Source organism: Heptranchias perlo, chromosome 20 (assembly GCF_035084215.1).
Source record: "Heptranchias perlo isolate sHepPer1 chromosome 20, sHepPer1.hap1, whole genome shotgun sequence".
Classification (NCBI taxonomy): Eukaryota; Metazoa; Chordata; class Chondrichthyes; order Hexanchiformes; family Hexanchidae; genus Heptranchias; species Heptranchias perlo.
In genome coordinates this window covers 6,429,137-6,455,509 of record NC_090344.1, presented here as the reverse complement: position 1 = coordinate 6,455,509, position 26,373 = coordinate 6,429,137, and the positions used below count along the sequence as shown (strand labels likewise).

At 46.1% G+C, this 26,373-nt stretch overlaps 1 protein-coding gene and 3 non-coding genes across 4 annotated transcripts; 2 read left to right on the top strand and 2 right to left on the bottom strand.

The window, feature by feature from the left end:
* Nucleotides 1-5,602: 5,602 nt before the first annotated feature.
* Nucleotides 5,603-5,684, bottom strand: trnas-uga (transfer RNA serine (anticodon UGA)). The gene has a single exon. It is a non-coding gene; the product is annotated as a tRNA-Ser (tRNA).
* Nucleotides 5,685-11,755: 6,071 nt separating this feature from the next.
* trnan-guu (transfer RNA asparagine (anticodon GUU)) lies at nucleotides 11,756-11,829 on the top strand. The gene has a single exon. It is a non-coding gene; the product is annotated as a tRNA-Asn (tRNA).
* A 3,703-nt stretch (nucleotides 11,830-15,532) lies between these two features.
* Nucleotides 15,533-17,981, bottom strand: LOC137335589 (zona pellucida sperm-binding protein 4-like). The gene is made up of 7 exons (XM_068000897.1): nucleotides 17,965-17,981; nucleotides 17,733-17,866; nucleotides 17,472-17,652; nucleotides 17,080-17,227; nucleotides 16,853-16,925; nucleotides 15,760-15,873; nucleotides 15,533-15,686 (listed from the first exon to the last, which is right to left on the bottom strand). Exons 1-7 carry the CDS (start codon nucleotides 17,979-17,981, stop codon nucleotides 15,538-15,540), a joined length of 816 nt encoding a protein of 271 aa, XP_067856998.1. The 3' UTR covers nucleotides 15,533-15,537.
* A 7,509-nt stretch (nucleotides 17,982-25,490) lies between these two features.
* Nucleotides 25,491-25,563, top strand: trnav-aac (transfer RNA valine (anticodon AAC)). The gene has a single exon. It is a non-coding gene; the product is annotated as a tRNA-Val (tRNA).
* The last annotated feature ends 810 nt before the right edge of the window (nucleotides 25,564-26,373 follow it).

Sequence of the window (26,373 nt, the reverse complement as noted above, 5' to 3'; positions counted from 1 at the left end):
ATTTTCCCCACACGAAACTTCCAACCGATGAATATCGGATTAACGAGAAGAAGAATTGTTTGTTTGGTTCTTTAGATTTCAAGATCTCGTACCGGCCCCTTTGCCATATGAGCTGCCGCGAAAAGCCCCCTCTCCCCCTTTGAACAAGTAAACTGGCACCTGCTATTGCAAGACGGCAGGCCGGAGGAACCCAAGAGCTCCCATGGGAACACTAAGAAGTAGATTGTTGACCTCCATACGTTTGTCCCACAAGGGCGTATTGTAAAAAGGATTGGTTGTTAACAAGATGCGTTATGGAGCGTATCAGTTGTACCTTGAACTCCGGTCAAAATGTTCGGAGTAAAAGGTTTGATTATTTTAAACGACGCTCGAACTCACAACCTGGTCATTTCTGGAGCCCATACTGCTATAAATAAGGAACGCACGCTTAACAATTGTGCAACACGAGAGCAGCGAACAACCGACAGCATCAGCGCTCCTGCCAAACAGCTTTATTTGCGGTCTCTCAATTACCACTTCGAGATCTTTCTCAAAAAGAAACCTCCAATCAAGATGCTCTCCGTTAAATAACAATTCCTCAATCAAGAGAGTTTTGATCGATCATGACTAAAGTATGTACAATTTCCTCACCTGTTCCTTTTAATCCCTGGGATGGTAACAATCAGATCCTGGAGATTTGTCTATCTTTAGCATAATTATTTTCTCCATTGCCATTATTTTACTTGTACGAATCCCCTTGATTTATTAACAGTTTTCCTCGTGTCTCTGGTATGTTAGCCTCATCCATTTCTGTGACGACCGATGCAAATTAAAAATTTCGCAAATCTGCCATTTCCTGATTTTCAATTACAATATCACCTCCATCTGTCTTTAAGCGGCCCCCATTACTCCAAGCCTCCCTTCTTTCTCTGAATACACTTGTAAAAACCTTGAGAGTTGTCCTCATTTTCCCTCACAAGTTTTTCTCCTTTTCCCTTTTTGCTCCTCTGAGGATTTTTTCGTTTCAGCACCACAATAAACAACACTTCGCTGGAAAGTTCGGCTCAATAGTTCTCCAATGTCAGAGCGAGAATTGTCTGAATCCCTAATTTATTTAATGTAACAAATACAATCATACGTAATCATCCGTGTATCAACGCACTGATGGATACACAAAGATAAACACAGCGAGAAATGCAGGCAGGATCGGGATGCACAGGTGAACGGACAAGCGAAATGGACAGAGATGAAACGGCCTGAACCCCCAACAGTGAAGTGTCGCTGATAGATATTAGTGCGAGGAGGTGGGGGCAAAATATTAGCAATTGGCGCTGTGGCTTAGCTGGTTAAAGCATCTGTCTAGTAAATAAGAGATCCTGGGTTCAACTCACAGCAGTGCCTTGTGCAGCTTATTATTTTACCGAATTTGTGGAATTAAGCGACAAAATAACAACGTGGTGTTCATATTTTTCAGGTTTCATGAGGAAACGGATACCAGAATGACTGTTCAAAAACGCCCTTTCATTCCACAGACAGACCTCTCAGAGAATGTGTCTGGAACACGTTAATTTAAGGACACGTTCTTGTTTCTGGGCTCGTTGGGATCGGGGTATAATTCACGATTTGAGGTTCAAAGCCGGAAGACATCCTAATTTGGACCAAGACTTGTGATCTTGACCTGCGGGACAAACGTTTGCAAAGAGGAAAAAGAAGTCCTCAAATCGCTCGACCTGAATCTCCAGGCCCAGATGAAATAGATCCCAGGTTGTTAACAGAAGCAAGGAAGGAAATAGCGGAGGCTCTGACCATCATTTTCCAATCCACCCTGGCAAAAGGTGTCGTGCAGGAGGATTTGAGGACTGCTAACGTTGTACCATTGTTGAAAAAGGGAGACAGGGATAGATAAATTAGCACCGATAAATTAGGCCAGTCGGCCTAAACTCGAGCTGAAGTATGAATCGTCATTCAGAAAGGCACGGATTCATCAAGGACAGTCAGCGTGGATTTGTTAAGGGATGGTCGTTTGAATTGAATTATTTGAGGAGGTATCAAGGAGGATCGATGAGGGTATCGCGATTGATGGAGTCAACATGGATTTTAACGAGGCTTTTGACAAAGTCCTACATGGCAGATTAGTCAAAAATGTAAAAGCCCATTGGATGCAAGGGACATTGGCAAGTTGAATCCAAAATTCGCTGAGCAGCAGGAAGCAAGCGGTTGTGGTCGACGGGTGCTTTTGTGACTGGAAGGCTGTTTCGAGTGGGGTTCCATGCGGCTTCGTACTAGGTCCCTGCTTTTCATGGTACAGATCATTGATTTGGACTTAAACGTAGGTGGCATGATGAAGAAATTTGCAGATGATACAAAAATTGTTCCTGTGGTTGAGAGTGAGGAGGAAAGCTGTCGACTGCAGGAAGATATCCATAGAGCGGACAGGTGGATAGAAAAGTGGCAAATGCAATTCAATCTGAAGAAGTGTGAGGTAATGCATTTAGTGGGGGGGCAAAAAAGCAAGGGAGTATATAATAAATATTGCAATTAATTTGCCATTTACACGCCCATTCTGTAAATTTACTAATGTCTTCCTTTATTATTCGCATTTTTCTTTGTATTAACTACAGCTCGCAATTAGGTGTCGTCCCTAAATTTTGAAATTGTACTTCCGATTCCCGTGTCACAATCATGAATGTAAATTTTGAGCAAAAGTGGTCCCAGCACCGATAAATTGTGAACAACAGTGGTCCCACCACTGATAAAGTGTTAACAACAGTGGTCCCATCACTGATATATTGTGAACAACAGTTGTGCCAGCATCGATAAATTGTGAACAACCGTGGTCCCAGCACCGATAAATTGTGAACAGCAGTGGTCCCAGCACCGATAAATTGTGAACAACTGTCGTCCCAGGAATTTTGATCTTGAACTGCAGTTGAAACTTTTGCACAAAAGAAAATAACGTCCCCAAATCGTCCCACGTGAATCTCAAATGCTTTGGGAAGAAGTCCAATAGAAACAATCAGGACTTTAAAGGCACCTCAACGACCTGAACTTTCGTTGAATGAATTGTGTTAGCCATTGCATTCGAACGTGAAATCGCTCTTGACTTTCAACTCACTGAAGCAGAGTGTGGCCGCTTTGCATCTGTGATCATGTCAGTGGCGTGTTTAGCTTTGATATTGATCGCTTCCAATTTGTAAAATTTCATCAATCGTCAGGAAAAAGAAACCGAGAATCGAATTGTCCCTCTAAGTGATGAACTGAAGGGATTGGTGATCCAAGCAGATCTGGAAAATGCGTGGTGCAATCGGTCAGGAGTTCCAAATCCACCCTCCAGCCACTCGGCAATTATATTGAATGAACTTTACTCTGGCCCAGTGTCGCCGCACTGAAATCGAGTATTTCTCCGGCAAGTTTTTCTTCATAGTTGCTGGTTTAAGAGTGAAGACCAACTTGTTGGATTTTCACTCCTACAAGCTCTCATCATTCATTTTTCACTGACTGTAGACAGTTGTCATATTGGTCGCTGCAATCTCAAAGTTTAGCCCAGTGAATTATTGGTTTAGCAGGTGATCTCTTCACCTGTTCTCGGCGGTGTTATCCGTCAGCGTGAAAGTTTGATTGTTCGAGCCCTTATTTTATTTTTCCTCAGGATTCATCGCCTCAAAGTTCCAGGGTTTCAACGCATGTTTTGGAATCAAGAAAATGTACCGGAATCATTGCCAGCTGAGCAGGGCTGATATTCCACCATTTACCCTGCGGTCGGGAATCAGGCACATGAATCATATAAAGGAATGGAACATTGGCTTCACGGTAATTACAATTCTCCTTGACAGACAAGCCACCGAAAGGCCCGAAGGGAGGTTGCATTCGCAGCAGGAGAGCTGGTTCTCTGTGACATGGAGATTTCTGTAGTGAGTGAGACCAGACTGTTCCTATGTTCAGAGAATAAATTTCACACCCTTTATTTTGGAAAAGCAAAACGGTGGGGATTTTTGTCATAGCCCGATGCCTTTCGTGTTGTATCAGATGTTCCTCGTTGCGTTACTTTCATCTTGATCGGAGAACCAGTTCGGGCGCTCCTGTGATAAACAGCGACAATTGCCAGTTAATGTTAAATTTAACAACGACTCCACTGCGTTTTTAATCCCACTCTTAAGATGCAGTCTATAAAATGAAAAAAAATCATCACATTCAAAGCATAAAAATCTTCTTAAAGTTTTGACTGTCTCTCGGTAACCACGTCAACATCGCCTTCAGTCTGAAATAGAAAGTTATCGATTGATTCATGGTGATTAAAACAGGGATTCAACTACGAACAGGATTTAATTAGCTTCATGTAATTAATTTAATAAGTTCATAACTCTTTTTTGAAGTTAATTCCCTAACTGGGAATCGAACCTCGCGGCGGTGAGAGTACCGAATTCTCACCACCAGGGCATTGGGGAGCTCCCAATATTGCGCACGAGAGAAAGTGGAACTGATGACATTTGTTTTTCTTTCGCTCTTTCATGATTCATTCAGCTCTGTGTTTATTCTCAGGCCTCTTATCTCTCCTTCTTTTCAGCTTCTGACTGCGGATATTCCTGTGGTGAAATATCAATAATATAGAACATCTCACAGCCCCGGTATATTTGCTGTTTCTCTGTGCAGTTCTGTGCAAAATCAAACTGCACGCAAATACCGACAGTGCCTCTCTCTCACTCCCCACAGAAGCAGCAGGAGATGCCACTTTAAACTGCCAGTTGCTTCAAACGATTCACGATTGACCTGCGTGACCTTGCAGTTTTCCAAGGAGCTGTATTCAGTGCGTGAATTTTGGAAATGGAAACATGTCCATCAGCAGCTTGTGGTCGTATTTTACCTCACTTTCCATTTCATGTACATGCCTACTTGCACTTGGTGATGTCATTGCCTGAACATCACCTCTATCGCGATATTATTTCGAACAGAAAATGCCATTTTGTGCGAGCAGTTTGTCTGGCAGGAAAATGACCTGAATTACAAAGGGCCAAGTAGGAAAGGCCGCGTTGCTCTGCTTGTTCGCAGCAAAGAATTTTCAGCGTTTCCTTGGGGTTTAGTGTTTAGGATTCGGCGCTTTCATCACCACAGCAAAGGTTCGATTGTCGGTCTCAACATCCGCATATTATACACTCTACCATAAGTGTACTGTACTCAAATTGCTGATTTTTTCATTGTGATGGGAAGAAACATAAACGTGTGGACATTAATTACGAATTCATCAGCTGGGTTGCACCTTTTCTTTTCCTACCGTCTCAGTCTTTCCATCTTTACCCTTCTCTGCTGGTGTTGCAGGTTCCATCATTCTTCGCTGTTCACGATGCCTGAGAAGTCCATCAGGTGAAAACAGGCAAAGTCAAGAGACAGAGACAGGGAGAGATTAAAACATAGAAATAAATTGTATAAATGTCAAGTTCTGCGAACGAGCAGAATTTAGAATGGAGCTTGGGAGAGATTCCTTCACGTGTCTTGCAATTTTGCAAGAGATCATTGGGCTCCGAGTTAAAAGCGTCGTTGGCGATGGAGCACCTCTCTGAGGGAGCGAACAAGGTCCGTTCGTTCAAGTTCAGATTAATTTGAACACTGAACAAACTTTAAAAAGTAGCGCTGCGAACAGGATTCGAACCTGTGCAGGAAAACCCCAGTGGATTTCAAGTCCAACGCCTTAACCACTCGGCCATCGCAGCTGCAAACATCGATGATGCACAGCAAAAAATCAGAATGCGGAGGGTTATCACACGAGATCTGTGACACTTTGTTCTCTCAGACAGGTTTCCAACTGGAAACTTACAGCTTGTTAATGTGCTGACTTTGCTGTCTCGGTGATAGAATTCTCATTTATCACGTGAGAAACCGGGGTTCGATTTCCGGTTCGTTTCGGATTATTTTCATTCTCCATTCATAAGATCGCGTGAATTGTGCGACATTCGCCCTCAGCTTCAATCTGCGCACCATTTGAGACATTTTCCATTCTCCACGTGTGTTGCGTCGAAGCTGGGTTGGAAAATCACATTGCAAGTCTAACGCCTTAATCATCTGGTCATCGCTGCTGCAAGCGACAAATCCGACACCGCTGCAGAAGAGAATGAAGAAGGTTATGACAGGAGAACTCTGAGACTGTATGTTCTTTTAGACAGGTTTCGAACTGAGCGCATGCCGCCGGCTGCTGTGTGGACTTTGTTATTTCAGTGATCAAATTCTTGCTTTCTGCGCGGGAGGCCCGAGTTCGATCACCGCTCCATCGAGGAGCATTTTTCATTCTCCATTCATGTGGTCATGTGAATTGGGATACGTTGACATCAAGCTTCAATCTGAACACCATCTTGTGACATTTTCCTTTCTCCATGTGTGTTGTCGTCGACAGAACCTCTGCATTCTCTCCTCCATGCACTGGAATTAAGACAATCCTGCCGACTACACCGCTGACAAGACGTGAGAAGCCAATTAGTGATTTTGGACTAAAAATGGTAACACCGCAGGGCTCGTCCGGGATCTCTCACATAACAATCAGCAAATCCCCAAAGCGAGAATCATACCCCAAGACCAACGAGCCACTGATAACAGAGGGGTGCAACCAATGCAGAATTCTGTGCCACCCACAGCCGATCGGCCACCATTCTGTCCATCCTATCACTTTTTCTATTCTGATGTACGGCAATGTGAAGACTTACATTAACTATTTCATATCAACAATATTAGCCTCTCTTTACCACATTCGTTTCGAATGTGCGACTTGTAATATCAAGTGAGACTTTGCAGAATTAATTGCTCTGTCGCTTCATTGTTGTCTGTCTCGGCATCCGCAGATTATCCTCTCCACCACAAGTATAACAGTGACTACACTTCAAAAATACTTCATTGGCTGTAAAGCGCTTTGGGACGTCTTGATGTCGTGAAAAGCGCTTTATAAATACAAGACTTTGTTTTTATGCTGGGCTAAAAGCACTGATAATTTCACTATGAGGACGAAGAGACATCAATATGTGGACATTGGCTCCGAATTCATCATCTGGGTTGGTCCTTTACTTTTCCGACCGTCTCAGTCTTTCGATCTTTACCGTTCTCTGCTGGTGTCGCAGGTTCGATGAGCTTGGGTCGTTCAATGAAGCCTGAGAAGTCCATCAGGAGAAAACAGAGCGGGACAGAGACAGGGAGAGATAGAGAGATAAAAGTATAGAAAATAAGCCTGAATATCAAGTTAGCAGAATTTGAAATGAAGCTCATAGAATCGTTACTGCACAGAAGGAGGCCATTCGGCCCATTGAGCCTGCCCCGGATCTCTTCAAGAGCAATCCAGTTCGTCCCATTTCCCCGTTCTTTCCCTGTAGACCCGCAAATATATTTCCTTCAAATACTTGTCCAATTCCTTTTAGAAATTAACGATTAAATCCGCTTCCACCACCCTTTCAGGAGATGCATTCCAGATTATAACTACTCGCTGATTTAAAACGTTTTTCCTCATGTCGCCTTTGGTTCTTTTGTCAACCACCGTAAATCTGCGTCCTCTGGTTCTCGACCCTTCCGCCAACGGGAGCAGTTTCTCTTTATTTACTTTATCTAAACCCGTCATGATTTTGAACACTTCTATCAAATCTCCACAGATTCTGCAGTCTATCCACGTAACTGAAGTCCCTCATCTCTGAAACCATTCCAGTAAATCTTTTCTGCGCCACCTCTAAGGCCTTCACATCCTTCCTAAAGTGCGGTGCTCAGAATTGGACACAATATTCCAGTTGTGGATTATTGTGAAGTTTCCTTCAAGCACCTTGAAGTTTTGCAAGAGACCACTGGGCTCCCAATTAAAAGGCTCTGCCGCGGTGGAGGATCTGTCTGAGAGAAGGAAATGCGGCCCGTTATCTCCAGTTCATATTTATTTGAGCATTGAACAAAACTTTAAACAATAGCGCCACGAGCAGGATTCCAATGAATCACCGAAAGACCCTGTCGAGTTTCAGATGTAACGGCTTAGCCACTCGGCCATCACAAGCAGTGAGTGCTAGTAATGCAGGGCTGTAAATCAGAATGCGCAAGGTGCTCAGAGGAGATTTGTGAAATTATATGTTGTTTCAAACAGGTTTCCAACTGGACACAGAGAGCCCGATACCATGCAAACGTTGCCGTTTCACTGGTAGAATTTGCACTTAGCACGCGAGGGAACAGGGTTCGTTTTCCCGACCAATTAAGGAGCATTTTTGTTCTGCACCTCTGAGATCGCCTGAATTGGGATAAATTCACCTTCAGTTTCAATCTGCACACCGCCATGAGGCATTTTACTTTCTCCGTGTGTGTTGCGTCGATAAACCGGCTGCATTCTGGCCTCTGGAACTCAAACATGCTCGAGAATTAAATCAATGCTGCTTTCTGCAACGCTGAAAAGATGTGAGAAAGAAATGAGTGAATCCTCACTGGAAATAGTGAAACAGGAGGGTTCTGGGATTTGAACTGGGGACCTCTCACATATCAAACAGTGAAACGGCCAAAATGAAAACCATAATCCGAGAACAAGGAGCGGTCAGGAACACAACCGGACAAACAGTCAAAAATTTCCCTGTTACCCACAACCGATCGCCCATTCATTCAGACCGCTTCTGTCCATCGAATCATAGAATGGTTACAGCACAGAAGGAGGCAATTCGGCTCATCGAGCCTGTGGCGGCTTTTTATAAGAGCAATCCAATTAGTCCCATTCCCCGGCCCTTTCCCGGTGCTCTGTATTTTTCCCCTTCAAATTCCTTTTTCAAGTCACGATTGAATCTGCTTCCACCACCCTTTCAAGCAGCGCATTCCAGATCAGAACTACTCGCTGCGTAATTAAGTTTTTCCTCATATCGCTTTTGGTTCTTTTGCAATCACCTCAAATCTGTGTCCCCTGGTTCCCGACCATTCCGCCAATTAAAACAGCTTCTCTTTGTTTACTTTATCTAAACCCTTCATGATTTTGAACACTTCTATCAAATCTCCTCTGAACCTTCTCTGCTCCAAGGCGAACAACCCCAGCACGAGGCAAATGCGGTCAAATGGCTTCAATTAATTTATTCGATCATTAAACAGACCTTTTAAGACAGGCCTTGTTTTGTGGAAGTGTGATCTGATCGTTTTAATCGCTGGTTTCAATGTTTGGTGCGTTTCTCGATTCTAATTTTACCACTGACAGAATTTCTGCAAATATCCATTTTGACCTGTTCACAGAAAACCCGATTGCAGTGCGATGGAGCAGAGGATGTGAAAGTAGCTGAAAGTGAAAGTGCAGATATTAGTTTCATCACAGTGACTGGACACGTTTCCACAGGTAATGACCTCTCACCTTAAGATTCTTTCCAGCAGAGTGGGACAGGTGATCAGAGTGACCGGGCTCCAGCGGCGCAATCAGTCCTTATATTAGTTACAGGCTCAGGAAATGCCGGGGTTTTTAATTCGAATCTCAGCAAGATCAAACTATCCTGTTCCTTGTGAACATTTCGACCGGAGTTGAAGGTACAATTGCTGTGTTCCAAAATTCATTTAATTATCTGAATTGCCATGTGGTTCCTCCGGACTACGCTGTTGCAAGACCAGATGAGATGTTTAGTATTACTTGTTTTCAGGAGGGAGGCTGCGGTTTTGTAGACACAAACTATGATTTTGATCCATCTTCAAATCGTGGGATTTAACTGGAGCTTTAAACCAGCGCCAGAGGCCGCTCAGCCAGGATACTTTCCATCCTACACTTCAGGAGCTAGTTTTACAGGAACAGAATTACTGCAAGCAAGAATTCTACCCCTGAAGCACCAATGCTGCCACGGCAGCAGGATGAATGTGTCCAGTTGGAAACCTGTCTGAAGGAACATGCAGTCTGACAGAGCCGGAAGTCCAGCAGATTGACTTTCGGTCTGAGCAGATGTTGAGTCTCCTTCTTGAGAGAGTTTCGCCAATCCAGCTCAGAGTGGTTTAAGAATCATGAATTCGGGTGTGACTGGAGCCACTTGTGTAAGATGAAGTGTCGGGGGCAGTTTCACATCCCTGACGGACATTAATGATCCTGTTGCGGTTTTGCTGCAAAATTTCACTTCCCAGCTCCCGAACTAAAATCCAACGCCGTTGCAACTCGAATCCACAACCTTTGAATGGCTCATCAAACAAAACAAGTAGAAGTCCAACATAGTAGTCATTGCACCACAGGGACAGTTGCCAAAAAAACGAGTAAAAAGAAAGACGTGTTTCTCCGGTCCAGGGGCAAAGTGAGAATGGATGTTATTCAAAAAACTGTCCCCTCGAATCTGTCTTGATATATTTTTTTGTAAAGCTTCGATTTTGAAAGTTACAAAAAGACGAAATAAATAAAGTAAATTATAAGAATCGAATCCGTGATTAAGGCGTTACAACACACTCTGAGCAAATGAGTTAACCGGCCGTACTGACGGTCCATTAGATATTTTAATTAATTTCTGTAACTGTACGCTAGTTGGTAGCGCTTTCTGTACTTGGACCCCGAAATCTCTCTGCTCCTCCACAGTTCCCAGTTTCTCACCATATAGAAAACATTCTGATTTATCTTTCTTAGATTTAAATTGGATGATCTCGCTCAACCCCATTGAACTATATTTGCCGCAGTTTTGACGACTCACTGAATCGATCAATTCCCACTTTTCAACTTCCTGCTTCAATCTTCATGAATTATTGCGTCACCAGAAGGCTGCGTGTTCAAATCACGGGGTAACCGTTACTTTTCGAGCTGATCGGATTCTGGATCGTTCCGGGATGAATATTGTATCTGCTTTTTCTCAATAAACAGAACCTTGCTCTAAAGTCTGCTTCCCTGGTTCTCAAATTTCAGGAAGGCGTCTCATTCCGCCCTCGTCTTTTGATTTTGACCTGCGGTTGAAACTTTTGCAAAGATGGAAAATAAGTCCCCAAATCGCTCCACGTGAATCTTAAACGCTTTGGGAAGACGTTCAGTGCAAAGAATCAGGAATTTAAAGGCACCTCAATGACCTGCACTTTCTTGGAATGAGTTTTGTTCGCCATTGCATTCGACCGTGAAATCGCTCCCGGCTTTCATCTCACTGAAGTGAAGAGTGTGATCGCGTTACATCTGTCAGAGTGGAAGTGACGAGTTTGGGGTCGGTGTGGGTCGTTTACAACTTTTGAAATCTCACCAAGCAGCAGAGAAAAAGAAACTTAGAATCAAATTGTCCCTGTCAGTGATGAATTGAAGTGAATATCGCTCCAAGCAGATCTGGACAACTCGCAGTGCAGCCGCACAGGAGTTCCAAATCCACCTTCTCGCCACTCGGCAATCGCATGAACTGAACTTTACTCTGACCCAGTGTCACCTCGCTGAAATCGAGTATGTCTCGGACACACTTTTTCTGAACATCATGCTTACTGGTTTAAGAGTGAAAAGTGCCGTCCGCTTCACTGTAAGTGCAAGAGACATCTTTGTAAACACCGAGTCGTGTCACAGACCTGCTCGTCGGACCTGCTCATTTCATCTCATCTCATTTTCAGCAAACCTGAATATTACTGGAATGGAGAATGGCGAATCACAGCTCGAGAAATCAATCCTCTCGACCACGAGGGGACTGAGTCCTCCAACATACAGGTGTTTAATGACAAGGTGAGCTTAATATTCAGGAATAATAGAGCACAGATTTTCACTCGTGCAAACTTCACACACTTTATTTTGGAAAAGTAAACTGATAGCAGAGAGAATTTATTTTGATCGCTGCAACCTGAATTTTTAGTTCGTTGAATCAGTAGTTCAACACAAACGTGTGCTGTCTCTGTGGCGCAATCGGTTAGCGCGTTCGGCTGTTAACCGAAAGGTTGGTGGTTCGATCCCACCCAGGGACGGTGGGGACAGTTTTGTCTTCATGGTCTCGCATTTCCTGGTTCTGATGTTTGTTTTGGCTGCAAAACAAATGCCCGGTTTCAATGGCCAGCTGAGCACGGCCGATCTTCCACCATTTGACCTGTGATTGGCTTCGCGGAAATCTGAATTCTTCTTGACAGACAAGGTTCGAAGGTTGCAGGAGAGGCGCTTCACTCTGACATGGATATTTCTGCAGTGAGTGACGCCAGACTGTTTCCACAATGAATGTCACTCCCTTTTGTTTTGGAAACGCAAAATTGTATTCACATTCCGATGGGTTTCAGTTGATTTGTGAGAGATCATGAAAGGATCCTGCAGCGCTGCCTTGGATAATAACAACAGTTCTCAGCCGCATTTCAGTCGCGGCAACAAATCCCTGCATCCGAGTATCTGCACCCTGAAATCCGAGTATTTCCACCCTTACACCGGAATATCTGCACCATTACACCGGAGTATCTGCACCTTTAAATCCGAGCATCTGCACCTTTGCAGCAGAGTATCTGCACCCTCACAGTGGTGTATCTGCACCCTCACACTGGGATATCTGCACCGTTACACCGGAGTATCTGCACCGTTACAACCATTAACTCATCAACTGTCCCTAATCCTCTTTATCAGCGTCGGGAGACCTAAACAAAACCCAACAGAGAAGACATTGGCTTTATGATTCTTCACTAATGTACGGACACATTTTTATTTCCGGTCCTTTAAGGGAGATTTGGGGAAAGTGGCCGCTGATAGTCAGAAATTAATGCTTGGCGTTTTTTTTCCCAGCGGGCTCGTTGCTCTTGGGCGAAGATTTTCGCTTCGGGTTTGTTACTTGAAATATGTGAGCGATCCCGGTTTCAAATCCCGGACGAGCCCTCATTTTTCCCCCCCCAGACTTTTGATGTTGAGCTGCTGTTCAAACTGGCAGGGTGTTTGGAGGTATCTCAATGATCTCACGTCCTCTGAACGCATTCTACTTGCAATTGCAATTGACCTTGAAACCGCTCTCAGATTTCATCTCACTGAAGCAGAATGTGGCCGCTTTTTATCTGTCAGCGTGGAGGTGACGAGGTTGTGGTTGATAACCGCGGGCACACCTGTCCGGACATTAGTATTCAGAATGTACAAAATGCTGTCTCAAATACTCTGTTGTCATCCACGGAGCTCTAGTTTTCCATGCCCTAACTTTCCCCGAGTAAGAATGTGTCCAGTCTGTACCCAAACTATCTCCTCACTCAAAGCCTCCCATTGCTCATTTACTGTTTTACCTGTCAACCTTTGATTCCAATCCACCTGGACCCGATCCCTTTTCAACTCGCTGAAATTCGCTCTTCCCAGTTGAGTATTTTCATACTTGATTTGTCCTTGCATTGTCCACAACGACACATTGGACCATCTTTGCATCCTCCTCACAGCTCACATTTCACCCCAGCTTTGTGTCGTCTTCAAACTTGGAAATGTTACATTCCGTTCCCTCATCCATATCATATATTGTCCAATGTGATTTCGACAAGTTGGGTGAGTGGGCAAGAACATGGCAGATGCAGTATAACGTGGATAAATGTCATGTAGGAACCGTTCAGGAGTCTATAGAATTTTGGTAGATGATCACGAATGCATCCACTATTTCCAGGGCCACTTCGTTTTGTACTCTGGGTTGGAGATTAGCAGGCCCTGGGGATTTTTCAGCCTTTAGCCCCATTAATTTGCCGAGCACTATTTTTTTTAAACTAATACTTGTTTCCTTCAGTTTGTCCCTCACGAGGCCCTTGGTTCCCTAACATTTCTGGAAGGTTATTTGTATCCTACTTTGTGAAAACAGAACAAAAAGTATGTGTTTAATTGTTCTGCCATTTCTTTGTTCCCAATTATAACTTCCCATTTCTGACTGTCAGGAACCTACATTTGTCTTCACTAATCTTTTTCTCTTGACATATTTTTATAGAAGCTTTTACAGTCAGTTTTTATGTTCCCTGCTAGTTTACTCTATCTTTCCCCTCTTAATCAATCTCTTTGTCCTCCTTTGCTGAATTCTAAACTGCTCCCAATCCTCAGGCTTGCGGCTTTTTCTGGCAATTTTATATGTCTCCTCTTCGGATCTAATACTATCCCTAATTTCTTTTGCAAGCCACGGTTGAGCCATCTTTCTTGTTTTATTTTTGCGCCAGACAGGAATGAATAATTGTTGTAATTCCTGCACACGTTCTTTAAATATTAGCCATTGCCTCCAGACCGTCATCCCTTTTAGTAAAGTTCCCCAATCTATCCTGGCCAACTCACACCTCATACTTTCGTAATTTCATTTATTTAGATTCAGGACCCTAGTTTCGGATTCAACTACTTCACTCTCCATCTTAATGAGGAATTCTATCAAGTTATGGTTGCTCTTCCTTCAGGGACCCCGCACAACAAGATTGTTAATTAATCCTTTCTCAGTGCACAATACCCATTCTAGGATCGTCTGTTCTCCAGTTGGTTCCTCAACATATTGGTCTAGAAATCCATCACGTACACACTCCAGGAATTCCTCCCCCACAGTATTATTGCTAATTTAGTTTGACCAATCGATGTGTAAATTAAAGTCACCCATGATTATAGTTGTACCCTTCTTGCATGCGTCCCTAATTTTCTGTTTAATGCCCTCCCCTACAGATTGGGGCGAGGGGGCAATAGACAACCCCCACCGACGCTTTCTGCCCCTTGGTGTTTTAGCTCCACCCATAGAGATTCCACATCCTGATTTTCGGAGGAAATATCCTTCCTTACTATTGCATTGATTTCCTCCTTTACTTGCAACGCTACCCCACCTCCTTTCCCCTTTTTGCCTGTCGTTCCTAAATATTGAATACCCGTGGATGTTCAGTACCCATCCTTGGTCACCCTGACACTATGTCTCCATAATCGCAACTATATTATACCCGTTAATATCGATCTGCATTTAATACATCTACCTTATTGCGAATGCTCTGCACATTAAGACAACGCCTTTAGACTGGTTTTGAAGATTGCTAGCCATCTTAGTATTATTTTACACTATGAGCCTATTTGTTTTTTCTGCCTTCCACTATTGCTTCTTCCCGTTCTGTCTTGTTTCAACCTCCTCCGCCTCCCTGCTCAAATTCCCATCCCCAACAGCACTAGCAAACACCTTCACGAGGACATCGGTCCTGGTCCTGCTCCGGCGTAGCCCATCCAACTTGTACAGGTCCCACCTTCCGCAGAACCGGTCCCAATGTCTCAGGAACTTAAATCCCTCCCACACCATCCCTGCAGCCACATATTCATCTGGTCGATTCTCCTGTTCCAAAAGCTGGAGAGACCAGCAGCCAGCAGGCATGCGAGGAGAGCCCAACACTTCAGGCTTGGCAAACTGGTAAATCGATGCCCTCAGGGAATAGGTAATTCCAGAGACATGGGCCCAGGACCAACCCACAGGATCAGAGTTAGAGGCAAATGAACCAGTCATTCCTGCCCGACACCATTTTACGACAAACCCACCGCAACTTTGCCTCGGATCTCAATCCGAATGGTGGGGGTGGGGGCAGGGGTAATTGTTGGCTGCAGCCGTCGGATGCTGCACAAACAATTCTCAAACCAGGCACCAAGTTAACTCACTGCAAAGAGTAAAATCCAGCGAGCATTTGGAAGATAACACGAGACCTGCAATCATCCATAACAGGAGTTTATTATCCAACAGACATCTACAGTTCCATGGAGCTGCACTCGGAGCCCACACTGCGGCCAGGCTCCATTTTCCACATAGCAATAGCCCCGACCAACAGGGCCATGGAGAGCAGCGCTACCCCAATCGCCAATCCAGGAACACGGGAGGGTGAATCAACAGCAGCATCTGTGGGGAGAATCCAGGGTTAGATGGGCACCAGATACTCCATCACTAGACACAAGTGGAGCTTACTGCTTACCTTTCTCGTCCTGGTGGATTCGAGCAGCCAACCTCGCTTCACCTTCCAGGAAAAGGATGGGTCCATTAGCGGTCACCAAGACACCAGACCGGTCATCGGCGCTTCTTCGCCTTTCTGGGGGACAAGGAGAACAAGAGAGAGTTTATAGTGAATGATTAAATCTTCAGCTCTCTGCAAATCCGGAATCAGATGGCCTCATGCAAAAAACATCAAGGCCCTGGGTACCGGACTGAGTTTAGAGTTCCGGCTATAATTGCATCTAGTTCTCACCAAACCGATTCTCAGAAGGACACGGCATCTGAGCAGAGTTTGCAATTGCTGCCGCCACAATGGCCAGTCTGGTCTCCTGGTGAAGAGACACTGTTTGACGCATTACTTTGACCCGCAGTTTCATGAGACTTTGACAATTGGCCAGGTGTCCGGCCCCGGGACATCCGTTCGGTTCCACCCTGAATTCCCGGTGTCAGAAAGGGGAAAATTAGATTCCGGTTAAATGTTCTCCAAGGCCAAGGGTGGACTCTTCCGAACCGGATGTGGAACACACCCGTGCCAACAATGGGGATTCTGCTCCTCAGGGATCGGCAATTAGGACAGCTCAGCATCCGGGCAAGTAGCAAGGAACCAAAAATACTTCATTCATCCCAGCTCAAGGATTAGAGCATCCTTCACAATTACTGACCTGGTGCAAGATGTGCTCAGACCCGCTGACCTAGACTGCGAGTCTAATGGAAACCGGCACCGAATGGAACGGGACAAGTTCCCAGATCCGGGACACTGAGCAAGTGGCCGAGCACTGGGCACAGTTTCCGCGACCGGTGGGCACCTCAGGGGCTGGAGTGCATCCTGGACGAGGAAAATAAAATTTTAATTTGATGCCTGGTTTTGGTTTATTTGATTTTTAGTACTTAAGCACACCCTACACCCCCCCCCCCCTTCTTATAAAAGGGTGGCCTAAAGACACAAAAAAAACAAAGGTGCTGGTTGAAGAAAAAAAAAAGCACTGGGCACAGGGTGAGGGAGCCCCATGTCCAGATGTCCCACACCCACCCCTCCCAATCAGGGTTTAGTTTCTATTCAGATCGCAGGTACTTACTGGAGCTGCAGGGAGCCGTGCAGTTCTCTCGGGTGGCAGGGTAGCAAACCTCAGCACTACAGTGGAAATAAACCTACAAAGGGACAGTGCGGTATGGTCAATCCCACAGGTTACAGTCAGATTAATGCTTCTACAGTCAACCGACCAACAGAGGCCTGCTCACTTATTAAGAGCCAGGGAACAAGTGATACCAAGTGACGGGGAAAGAAGCACTGAAGGAAACTCACCTCTCCGGTCAGAGCCCGGCCCGAAACTCGGTCCCAGAAAGCGAACGTGCTGACTACAAAACGATTATGGTGAGTTGGGAACCGCAAATGGGAAGCAGCGTTTACTGGTAGGAGGCGGGTTTTGTAGTTATCACCAGCAAAGGGGCACCTGGAACAGAGACAGAGGGGCGTCACGGGGAGAGGAGACCTCCAATAGATGGCCACACGGTTATAGGTTTACATCAACCCAATTATTCCGGAGAATGGACCAAAATGTCACCTTCGAAGGAATATTTCCCCAATCACTAACCCGGACTGAAGTAATGATTTCTGTATTAATCCCCGCCCATGTCGCCCCCTCCCCAATCCCCACACTGCCACAAGCCCCCTCACTCGATCCCTTACCTGCCCACCAGGAGGTCCCATCGGAGCCCCGAATACGGCTCGGGGTGGGGGTCGCCCAGCAGTCATTGAGCACCAGCACAAGGGACGGATCGTTCCGGTTCAGAACACGAACCTCCACAAACACGGGGTCCCGGAGCACACTCAGGATCGGGTAGTCACTGGCCACGTACCAGCTCCGGTAGCCACCATCTGGAAAGAGAAAGATGAATGGCGGGCACTATTTGGAGAGAGACTGAATTTGGACACTACTATCAGCGAGCACTCGTTACCTCTCGCTAGTCTCAGCTCCAGAAGCAGGATCCCGGCCTCAGTGGCTGGCAGTGGTGGAGAAAGGGTGAAAACTCTGGGCTTCACCTGCAGATCAGACTCCTGGCTTCCCTTGTAACTGCACTGGACATGGAGCCTGCAAGAGAACGGACACGGCTGGAGAATTCAGCTCCTCACTGTCTCTACCCGCTGAATGTGCTCCTATTCTCACCTGAAAGGGCTGTCCCGGGTCACCGATCCCAAAGCGCCATCCAAGATCTCAAACTCACCCAACACATCCGTTTCATACAGGATGTTCACGCCGTCCAGCTACAAGAGACAGAAGACCATCAGTCCCGAACTGAGCCATTGACGGGACTCCCAGCCCGCAATACCTACCCGCTGAGTAGCGCCACATTCAGTGACTGCGAACTGAAAGAGCACAGTGTCTGCAGAGGCCACGGTTGGACTGCACTCAGCTCCGTCTCCATCCTTCAGATGGAGGGTTGTTAGGTTTACAGGAGGCAGCGTCAAATCCTTGGAGATCGCGATCAGGACCCGCCCATCCTTGGTGCAGACTGCAAGAGAGGCAATGAAAGGCGGTTAGTTGCCCCACGGGGAGGGTCAAGGGAACCGTTACCGGGAGGGGGACAACCCCATCCATGTTTCAGTTTCTGTCCCACCCCATTATCTGTCTAATGGAGACCAGTGGACCAACAACAGCTCATCACCGCGCTGCTTGGAATTAAATTGCCCGCATCTCCGATAGAAATCAAATATCAAATCGAAATGGTCAGTGACAGCAGCGGCCGGAGCTAGTTCACTCTGCCCTTCCTCAGTGTGACTCCCAAGTTATCGAGCAACAGTAGAATGATTCGAACTCCAGATACTGGGTCAAAGGGCGATTAACTATTGCCCTTTCTGTATCTGATTAACAGCCACCCCCAATCCCACCATCAAATCTACTCTGCGGGATTGGAAGCTCCCAATCCCACCACCGGTTCCACTCTCCGGACTGGAAACGTTTGAATTTCCAACTGGCGTTGTAGGACAGGAAGGAAAGAGATGAAACTGTCCAGGGAAACCGCGTGCAGCTTGATGGCGGGTGACCCTGGAAAGTCCCAGCCCAGAATATGGACAGACCAAGAATACACCCACCTGGCAGATTGTCCAGTGAATAGAAACACGGCGGCGCATCCAGATTCCCCGCATCGAAGCAGCAGCCTCTCCGCACACACTCACGAGCTTTAATGCCCGGAAATCCGCAGACTTTGCGGTTTTTAGGAGACAACCAACATTTATCGGCGGGGAAAAGAAGAGAGGGCGGCTGAGCTGAACAGATTACAACAAATAATAAAACAAGAATCCCCAACCCCTCCATTATAACAAGCAAACTCTCCTAAGTAAGTAATAAGGGAAAGCCGACTCCCCCTTTTTATAGCAGCGCTGTTTAACCCGCAGTAACGGAATGTCCCAATCAGCCTGAGGCAGAGTCCGTGGCCCACGAGCTCCCGAACATCAACCCGCATTCGCACGGCTCACACGGATGGGCCTGTTTTTAATGGCAGAATAAAGGTGAGACTGGGTCCAACGACAACTTTATTTCTTCATTTCAACCAAACTGGAACCAAATCGCATTATTTGTTTTTTTTTGCTTTTTTAGTCACCTTTATTTTTTAGAACCAACGTCACCTTTAATAGTTTATTAAAAATAGGCCCCATCTCCGTGTGACCTGTGGGAATGCGGGTTTTTTAATACTAATTAATAAACAGAGTGAAATCAATATGTTATTGTCCAGATACGGTACGGAAGCAGAGTGGTTCTGTGACTGAAATAGTAATCCAGCAGGCCTGGCTGAATAATCTCCAAGTCATAAGTTCAAATCCCGCCACGGCATCTGAGGAATTTAATTTCAATTAATTAAATAAAATCTGGAATTAAAATACTGGTATCAGTAATGGGTTGCTATGAAACTACCGGATTGTCGTGAAAACACATCTGGTTCACGAATATCCTTCAAAGAAGGAAACCTGCCGTCCTTACCCGGTCTGGCCGAAATGTGACTCCAGACCCACAGCAATGTGATTGATTCTTAATTGCCCTCTGAAATGGCCGAGCAAGCAACTCATCTGTATAAATCTCGCTGAAAAAAAAGTCATAATAAGAATTAAACCGGACGGACCACTCGGCACGGGACACGACAAAGGTCAAAACAAGCCCAGCTACCCCGCAAAGTCCTCCTCACTAACATCTGGAGACTTGTGCCAAAATTGGGGGAGCTGTCCCACAGACGAGTCAAGCAACAGCCTGACATAGCCATGCTCACAGAATCATGCTTTTCAGCCAACGTCCATCACCATCCCTGGGTCTGTCCTGTCCCACCGGCAGGACAGATCCGACCAGAGGTGGCGGTACAGTGATATACAGTCAGGAGGGAGTGGCCCTGGGTAGTCCTCAACATTGACTCTGGACCCCATGAAAACTCATGGCATAAGGTCAAACATGGGCAAGGAAACCTCCTGCTGATTATCAGCTACCGTCCTCCCTCAGCTGATGATATTAGTCATCCTACATGTTGAGCACCACTTGGAGGGAGCACTGAGGATAGCAAGGGCACAGAATGTACCCTTGGTGGGAGACTTCAATGTCCACCACTGACCGAGCTGGTCGAGTCCTGAAGGATTTTGCTGCGAGACTGGGCCTGCGTTAGGTGTTGAGCGAACAAAACACGAGGGAAAAACTTACTTGACCTCGTCCTCACCAAACTACCTGTCGCAAATGCATCTGTTCCATGACACCACTGCACAGTCCTCATGGAGACGAAGCCCCGTCTTCGCACTGAGGATAGCATCCAACGTGTTGTGTGACACTACCATTGTGCTCAATGGGATAGATGCAGAACAGATCTCGCAGCTCAAAACTGGGCATCCATGAGTTGCTGTGGGCCATCAGCAGCAGCACAATCTGTAATCTCATGGATCGGCATATCCCTCACTCTACCATTACCAACAAGCCAGTGGATCAACCCTGGTTCAATGAGGAGTGTAGAAGAGCATGCCAGGAGCAACACCAGGCGTCCAAATGATGAGGTGCCAACCTGGTGAAGCTACAACTCAGGACCACATGCATGCTAAACAGCGGAAGCAACATGCTATCGACAGAGCTAAGCGATTCCACAACCAACGGATCAGATCAAATCTCTGCAGTCCTGCCACATCCAGTCGTGAATGGTGGTGGATAATTAAACAAGTCATGGGAGGAGGAGACCCTGTAAACCTCCCCATCCTCAATGATGGCAGAGTCCAGCACGTGAGTGCAAAAGACAAGGCTGAAGCGTTTGCAACTATCTGCGGCCAGAGGTGCCGTGTGGATGATACATCTGGGCCTCCTTCCGATATCCCCAAAATCACAGAAGCCAATCTTCATCCAACTCGATTCACTCCACGTGATATCAAGAAACGGCTGGAGTGCACTGGATCCAGCAAAGGCGATGGGCCCGGACAACATCCCGGCTGTCGTGCTGAGGTCTTGTGCTCCAGAACTAGCCGCCCCTCTCGCCAAGCTGTTCCAGTACAGCTACAAGACTGGCATCTACCCGACAATGTGGAAAATTGCCCAGGTATGTCCTATCCAAAAAAGCAGGACAAATCCAATCCGGCCGATTACCGCCCCATTAGTCTACTCTCGATCATCAGCAAAGTGTTGGAAGGTGTCGTCGACAATGCTATCAAGCGGCACTTACTCACCAATAAACTGCTCACCGATGCTCGTTTGGGTTCCGCCAGGACCACTCAGCTCCAGAACTCATTACAGCCTTGTTCCAAACATGGACAAAAGAGCTGAATTCCAGAGGTGAGGTGAGAGTTACAGACCCTTGATATCAAGGCAGCATTTGACCGAGTGTGGGACCAAGGAACCCTAGTAAAATTGAAGTCAATGGGAATCAGGGGAAAACTCTCGAGTAGCTGGATTTATACCTAGCACAAAGGAAGATGGTAGTGGTTGTTGGAGGCCAATCATCTCAGCCCCAGGGCATTGTTGCAGGAGTTCTTCAGGGCAGTGTCCCAGGTCCAACCACCTTCAGCTGCTTCATCAATGACCTTCCCTCCATCATAAGGTCAGAAATGGTGACGTTCGCTGATGATTGCACAGTGTTCAGTTCCATTCGCAATCCCTCAAATAATGAAGCAGTCCGAGCCCGCATTCAGCAAGACCTCGACAACATCCAGGCTTAGGCTGATAAGTGCCAAGTAACATTGGCGCCAGACAAGTGCCAGGCAATGACCATCTCCAACAAGAGAGAGTCGAACCACCTCCCCTTGACTTTAAACGGCATTACCATCGCCGAATCCCCCATCATCAACATCCTGGGTTCACCATTGATCAGAAACTTAACTGGACCATCCATATAAATATTGCGGCTACAAGAGCAGGTCAGAGGCTGAGTATTCTGCGGCGAGCGACTCACCTCCTGACTCCGAAAGCCTTTCCCCATATACAAGGCACAAGTCAGGAGTGTGATGGAATACTGTCCACTGGCCTGCATGAGTGGAGCTCCAACAACACTCAAGAAGCTCGACACGATCCAGGACAAAGCCGCCCGCTTGATTGGCACCCCATCCACCACCGTAAACATTCACTCCCTTCACCACCGACCCACAGTGGCTGCAGTGTGTACAATCTTTGGGATGCACTGCAGCAATTCGCCAAGGCTTCTTCGACAGCACCTCCCAAACCTACGACCTTTTCCACCAAGAATGACAATGGCAGCAGGCTCATGGGAACAATACCACCTGCACGTTCCCCTCCAAGTCACACACCATCCCGACTTCGAAATATATCGCCGTTCCTTCATCACTGCTGGGTGAAAATACTGGAACTCCCTACCTAACAGCACTGTGGGAGAACCTTCACCACACGGACTGCAGCGGTTCAAGAAAGCGGCTCACCACCACCACTCAAGGGTGATTAGGGATGGGCATCAAATGCTGGCCTCGCCAGCGACGCCCACATCCCATGAACGAATATATATTAAAATACGTAAATACTGTGGCTACAATAGCAGGTCAGAGGCTGGGCATTCTACGGCGAGTGACTCAGCTCATGACTCTCCAAAATCTTTCTACCATCTACAAGGCACAAGTCAGGACTGTGATGGAACACCCTCCACATGCCTGGACGAATGCATCTTCAACAACAATCAAGAAGCTAGGCACCATCCAGGACAAAGCAGCCCGATTAATTGGCACCCTATCCACCATCTTTAACATTCACTCCCTCCAGCGCACCGTGGCTGCAGTGTGTACCATCTACAAGATGCACTGTAGCAATGCAATTCGCCAAGGCTTCTTCGACAGCACCTCCCAAACCTACGACCTTTTCCACCAAGAATGACAATGGCAGCAGGCGCATGGGAACAACACCACCTGCACGTTCCCCTCCAAGTCACACACCATGCTCACGTGACGCTGGGTCAAAATCCTAGAACTCCCTGCCGAACAGCACTGTGTGAGAACCTTCAGCACACGGGCTTCAGCGGTTCATGAAGGCGGCTCACCGCCACCTTCTCAAGGCAAATTAGGGATACACAATAAATGCTGGCATTGTCAGCGACGGTCAAATCCCATGAAATCATAGATTTCGGAGAAAGGTTGCAGCACGGAAGGAGGCCATTCGGCTCCATATAACAGCAATCCAGCTCGTCCCAATCCCCCACCGTTTCCCCGAAGCCGTGCAATTCTTTTACTTTCAAGTAATTATCCAATTCCCTTTTGAAGGCCATGATTGAATCTGCCTCCACCACCCCCTCGGGCAGTGCATTCCAGGTCCTAACCATTCGCTGTGTAAAGAAGTTTTTCCTCATTTCACCTTTGGTTCTTTTGCCAGTCACCTGAAATCTATGTCCTCTGTTTCTTGACTCTTCTGCCAATGAGAACAGTTTCTCTCCATCTGTTCTGTCTGGACCCATCATCATTTTGAATACCTTGATTAATTCTCCTCGCAACCGTCTCTGTTCCAAGGAGAACAACGCAACTTCTCCAGTCTATCCAAGTAACTGAAGTCCCTCATCCCTGGAATAATTCCAGTAAATCTCTTCTGCACCCTCTCGAAGGCCTTCACATTTTTCCTAAAGTGCGGTGCACAGAACTGGACACAATACTCCAGTTGTGGCCGAATCAGTGTTTGATAAAGGTTCATCATAACGTCCATGCTTTTTTACTCTATGCCTCTATTTATAAAGCCCAGGATCCCGTATGATTTTTAACGGCTTTCTCAACCTGCTCTGCCACCTTCAAAGATTTGTGCACATAAACCCCCAGAACTCTCTGAACCTGTGCCCCTTTTAGATTTGTGCCCTCTAGTTTATATTGCCTCTCCTCGTTCTTCCTACCGAAATGTATCACTATGCATGTTTCTGCGTTAAATTTCATCTGCCATTTGTCCGCCATGCAGCCAGTCTGTCTATCACCTCTTGAGGTGTATCACTATCCTTCACAGTGTTTACCGCCATTCCAAATTTTGTGTCATCTGCAAATTTTGAAGTTGTGCCCAGTACACGCAAGTCCAAGTCATTAATATATATGAAGAAAAGCAGTGGTCCCATCACTAACCCCTGGGGAACAACACTGTACACCTCCCTCCAGTCCACAAAACAACCGCTCACCACTACTTTCTGTTTCCTGTCCCTTAGCCAATTCTGTATCCATGTTTCTATTGCCCCCTTTATCCATGGGCCGCAATCTTCCTGATAAGCCTACAGTGGGGCACTTTATTAAATGCCTTTTCAAAGTCCATATACACCGTATCAACTGTATTGCCTTCATCTACCCTCTCTGTTATCTCATCAAAATATTCCATCAGGTTAGTTAAACTCGTTTTGCCTTTAACTAATCCGCGCTGGCTTTCCCTAATCAATCCACACTCGTGCAAGTGACTGTTAATTCTGTCCCGGATTATCGTTTCTAAAAGTTTCCCCAACACTGAGGTTACCTGACTGGCCTCTTGTTGCTGGGTTCACCCTTGCACTCTTTCTTGAACAAGGGTGTAACATTTGCAATTCTCCGCTCCTCTGCACCACCGCCGTATCTTTGGATATTTGGATGATTATGGCCAGTACCTCTGCAATTTCCCCTCTTACTTATATCAGCAACCTAAGATGCATCCCATCTGGATCGGGTGACGTATCTCCTAGAAGTACAGATAACCTTTCAAGTACCTCTTCTTTATCAATGTTTAGCCCATCTGGTATCTCAACTATATCTTCCTAAACTGAGACTCAGGCAGCATCTTCATCCTTGGTAAAGACATATGCAGAGTATTCATTTAGTGCCAACCCCTCTGCCTCCATGTGCAGATCTCCTTTATGGTCCCTCATCAGAGTAGCGCTCTTACTACCCGTTTAATGTTTACATGCCCGTGGAAGTCTTTTGGATTCCCTTTTATGTTGGCCTCCAGTCCATTCTTATACTCTCTCTTTGACCCTCTTATTTCCTCTTTCACATCCCCTCTGAACTTTCTATATTCTGCCTGGTGAATGAATACATTAAAAAAAAGTTAGGATTTCCGTCAGCCTGAAACAAAAAGTTATTAGTTGATTAATGGCGATTTGAACAACTATTCGTCTTTTTTCAGAGTTTAATGAGTATTGCGAAATTAATACAGTGAACTATTTTGCAGAAGTTAATCCTCTGAACGGGAAAGGGACCCGTCTCCCACACTGAGAGCATTTGCAGACGGCAGCTATCTTCTGAGGGCTTCCGATACGATTGTGTGCAACAGCGTTTCTGTAGTGTAGTGGTTATCACGTTCGCCTAACACGCGAAAAGTCCCCGGTTCGAAACCGGGCAGAAACATTTTGAAAACGTGACCCACTAAAATTCAATAAGTGTGAAAAAAGCAAGAATTCAGTCTGTGGTTGAATGTGAATAAAATACCACACCTCAGAGAACAGGTATATTTTCCTTTCTCTGTATAGTTCAATACAAACTCAAACACGACACATATACAGACAGTGTTTAACACTCACTCACGTTTCCTGAACTGACGGTGCAGAAAGCCCCTCTCAAAGCTGCACATTGCGAATAATTTCAGCTGATTTGTGAGAGATCATTAAAGGCTCCTGAAGTGCAGCTTCGGTTAATAACTACAGTTAAAGACAGCATTGCGGCCGCGGCAACAAACATCAGTTTTTCGATGTTTGATGTTCCCCAGCTCCCGGATTGATTGAGGCCACGACAGAAACAACATTAAGCCCCTCTTTCGGCCCCGCTCTCTCCAAACACACGTTGCTGGCGGGAAGCTGCAATTCCCGCTGCAGACAACGCATTAGTGCCCATCCCTGGGAAAGAAGACACCACCGAAGCTTTGACAACACATCACAGGCATCGTCTGTCCCGGAGCTGTTGCTCCGCAACAAAGGCAGAACTTACCAGCTGTTTCAAAATTTATAGCTTGAACACTGGACTCTGATATCACTACCCGCTTTAAAAGTTTAATGCTTTAACGAATGAGCTACCCAGGCTCGCTCGTCGTTAAGTTCCCATCTTAAATATTCATAAGAGGACTCTGAATCATCCCTCGAAGACGTCGAACGGGGGTGAGGGTCCCTGTTATAAAATTCTCAGTCACGTGTTGAGGGGTATCCTTGATTTTATTGAACATGA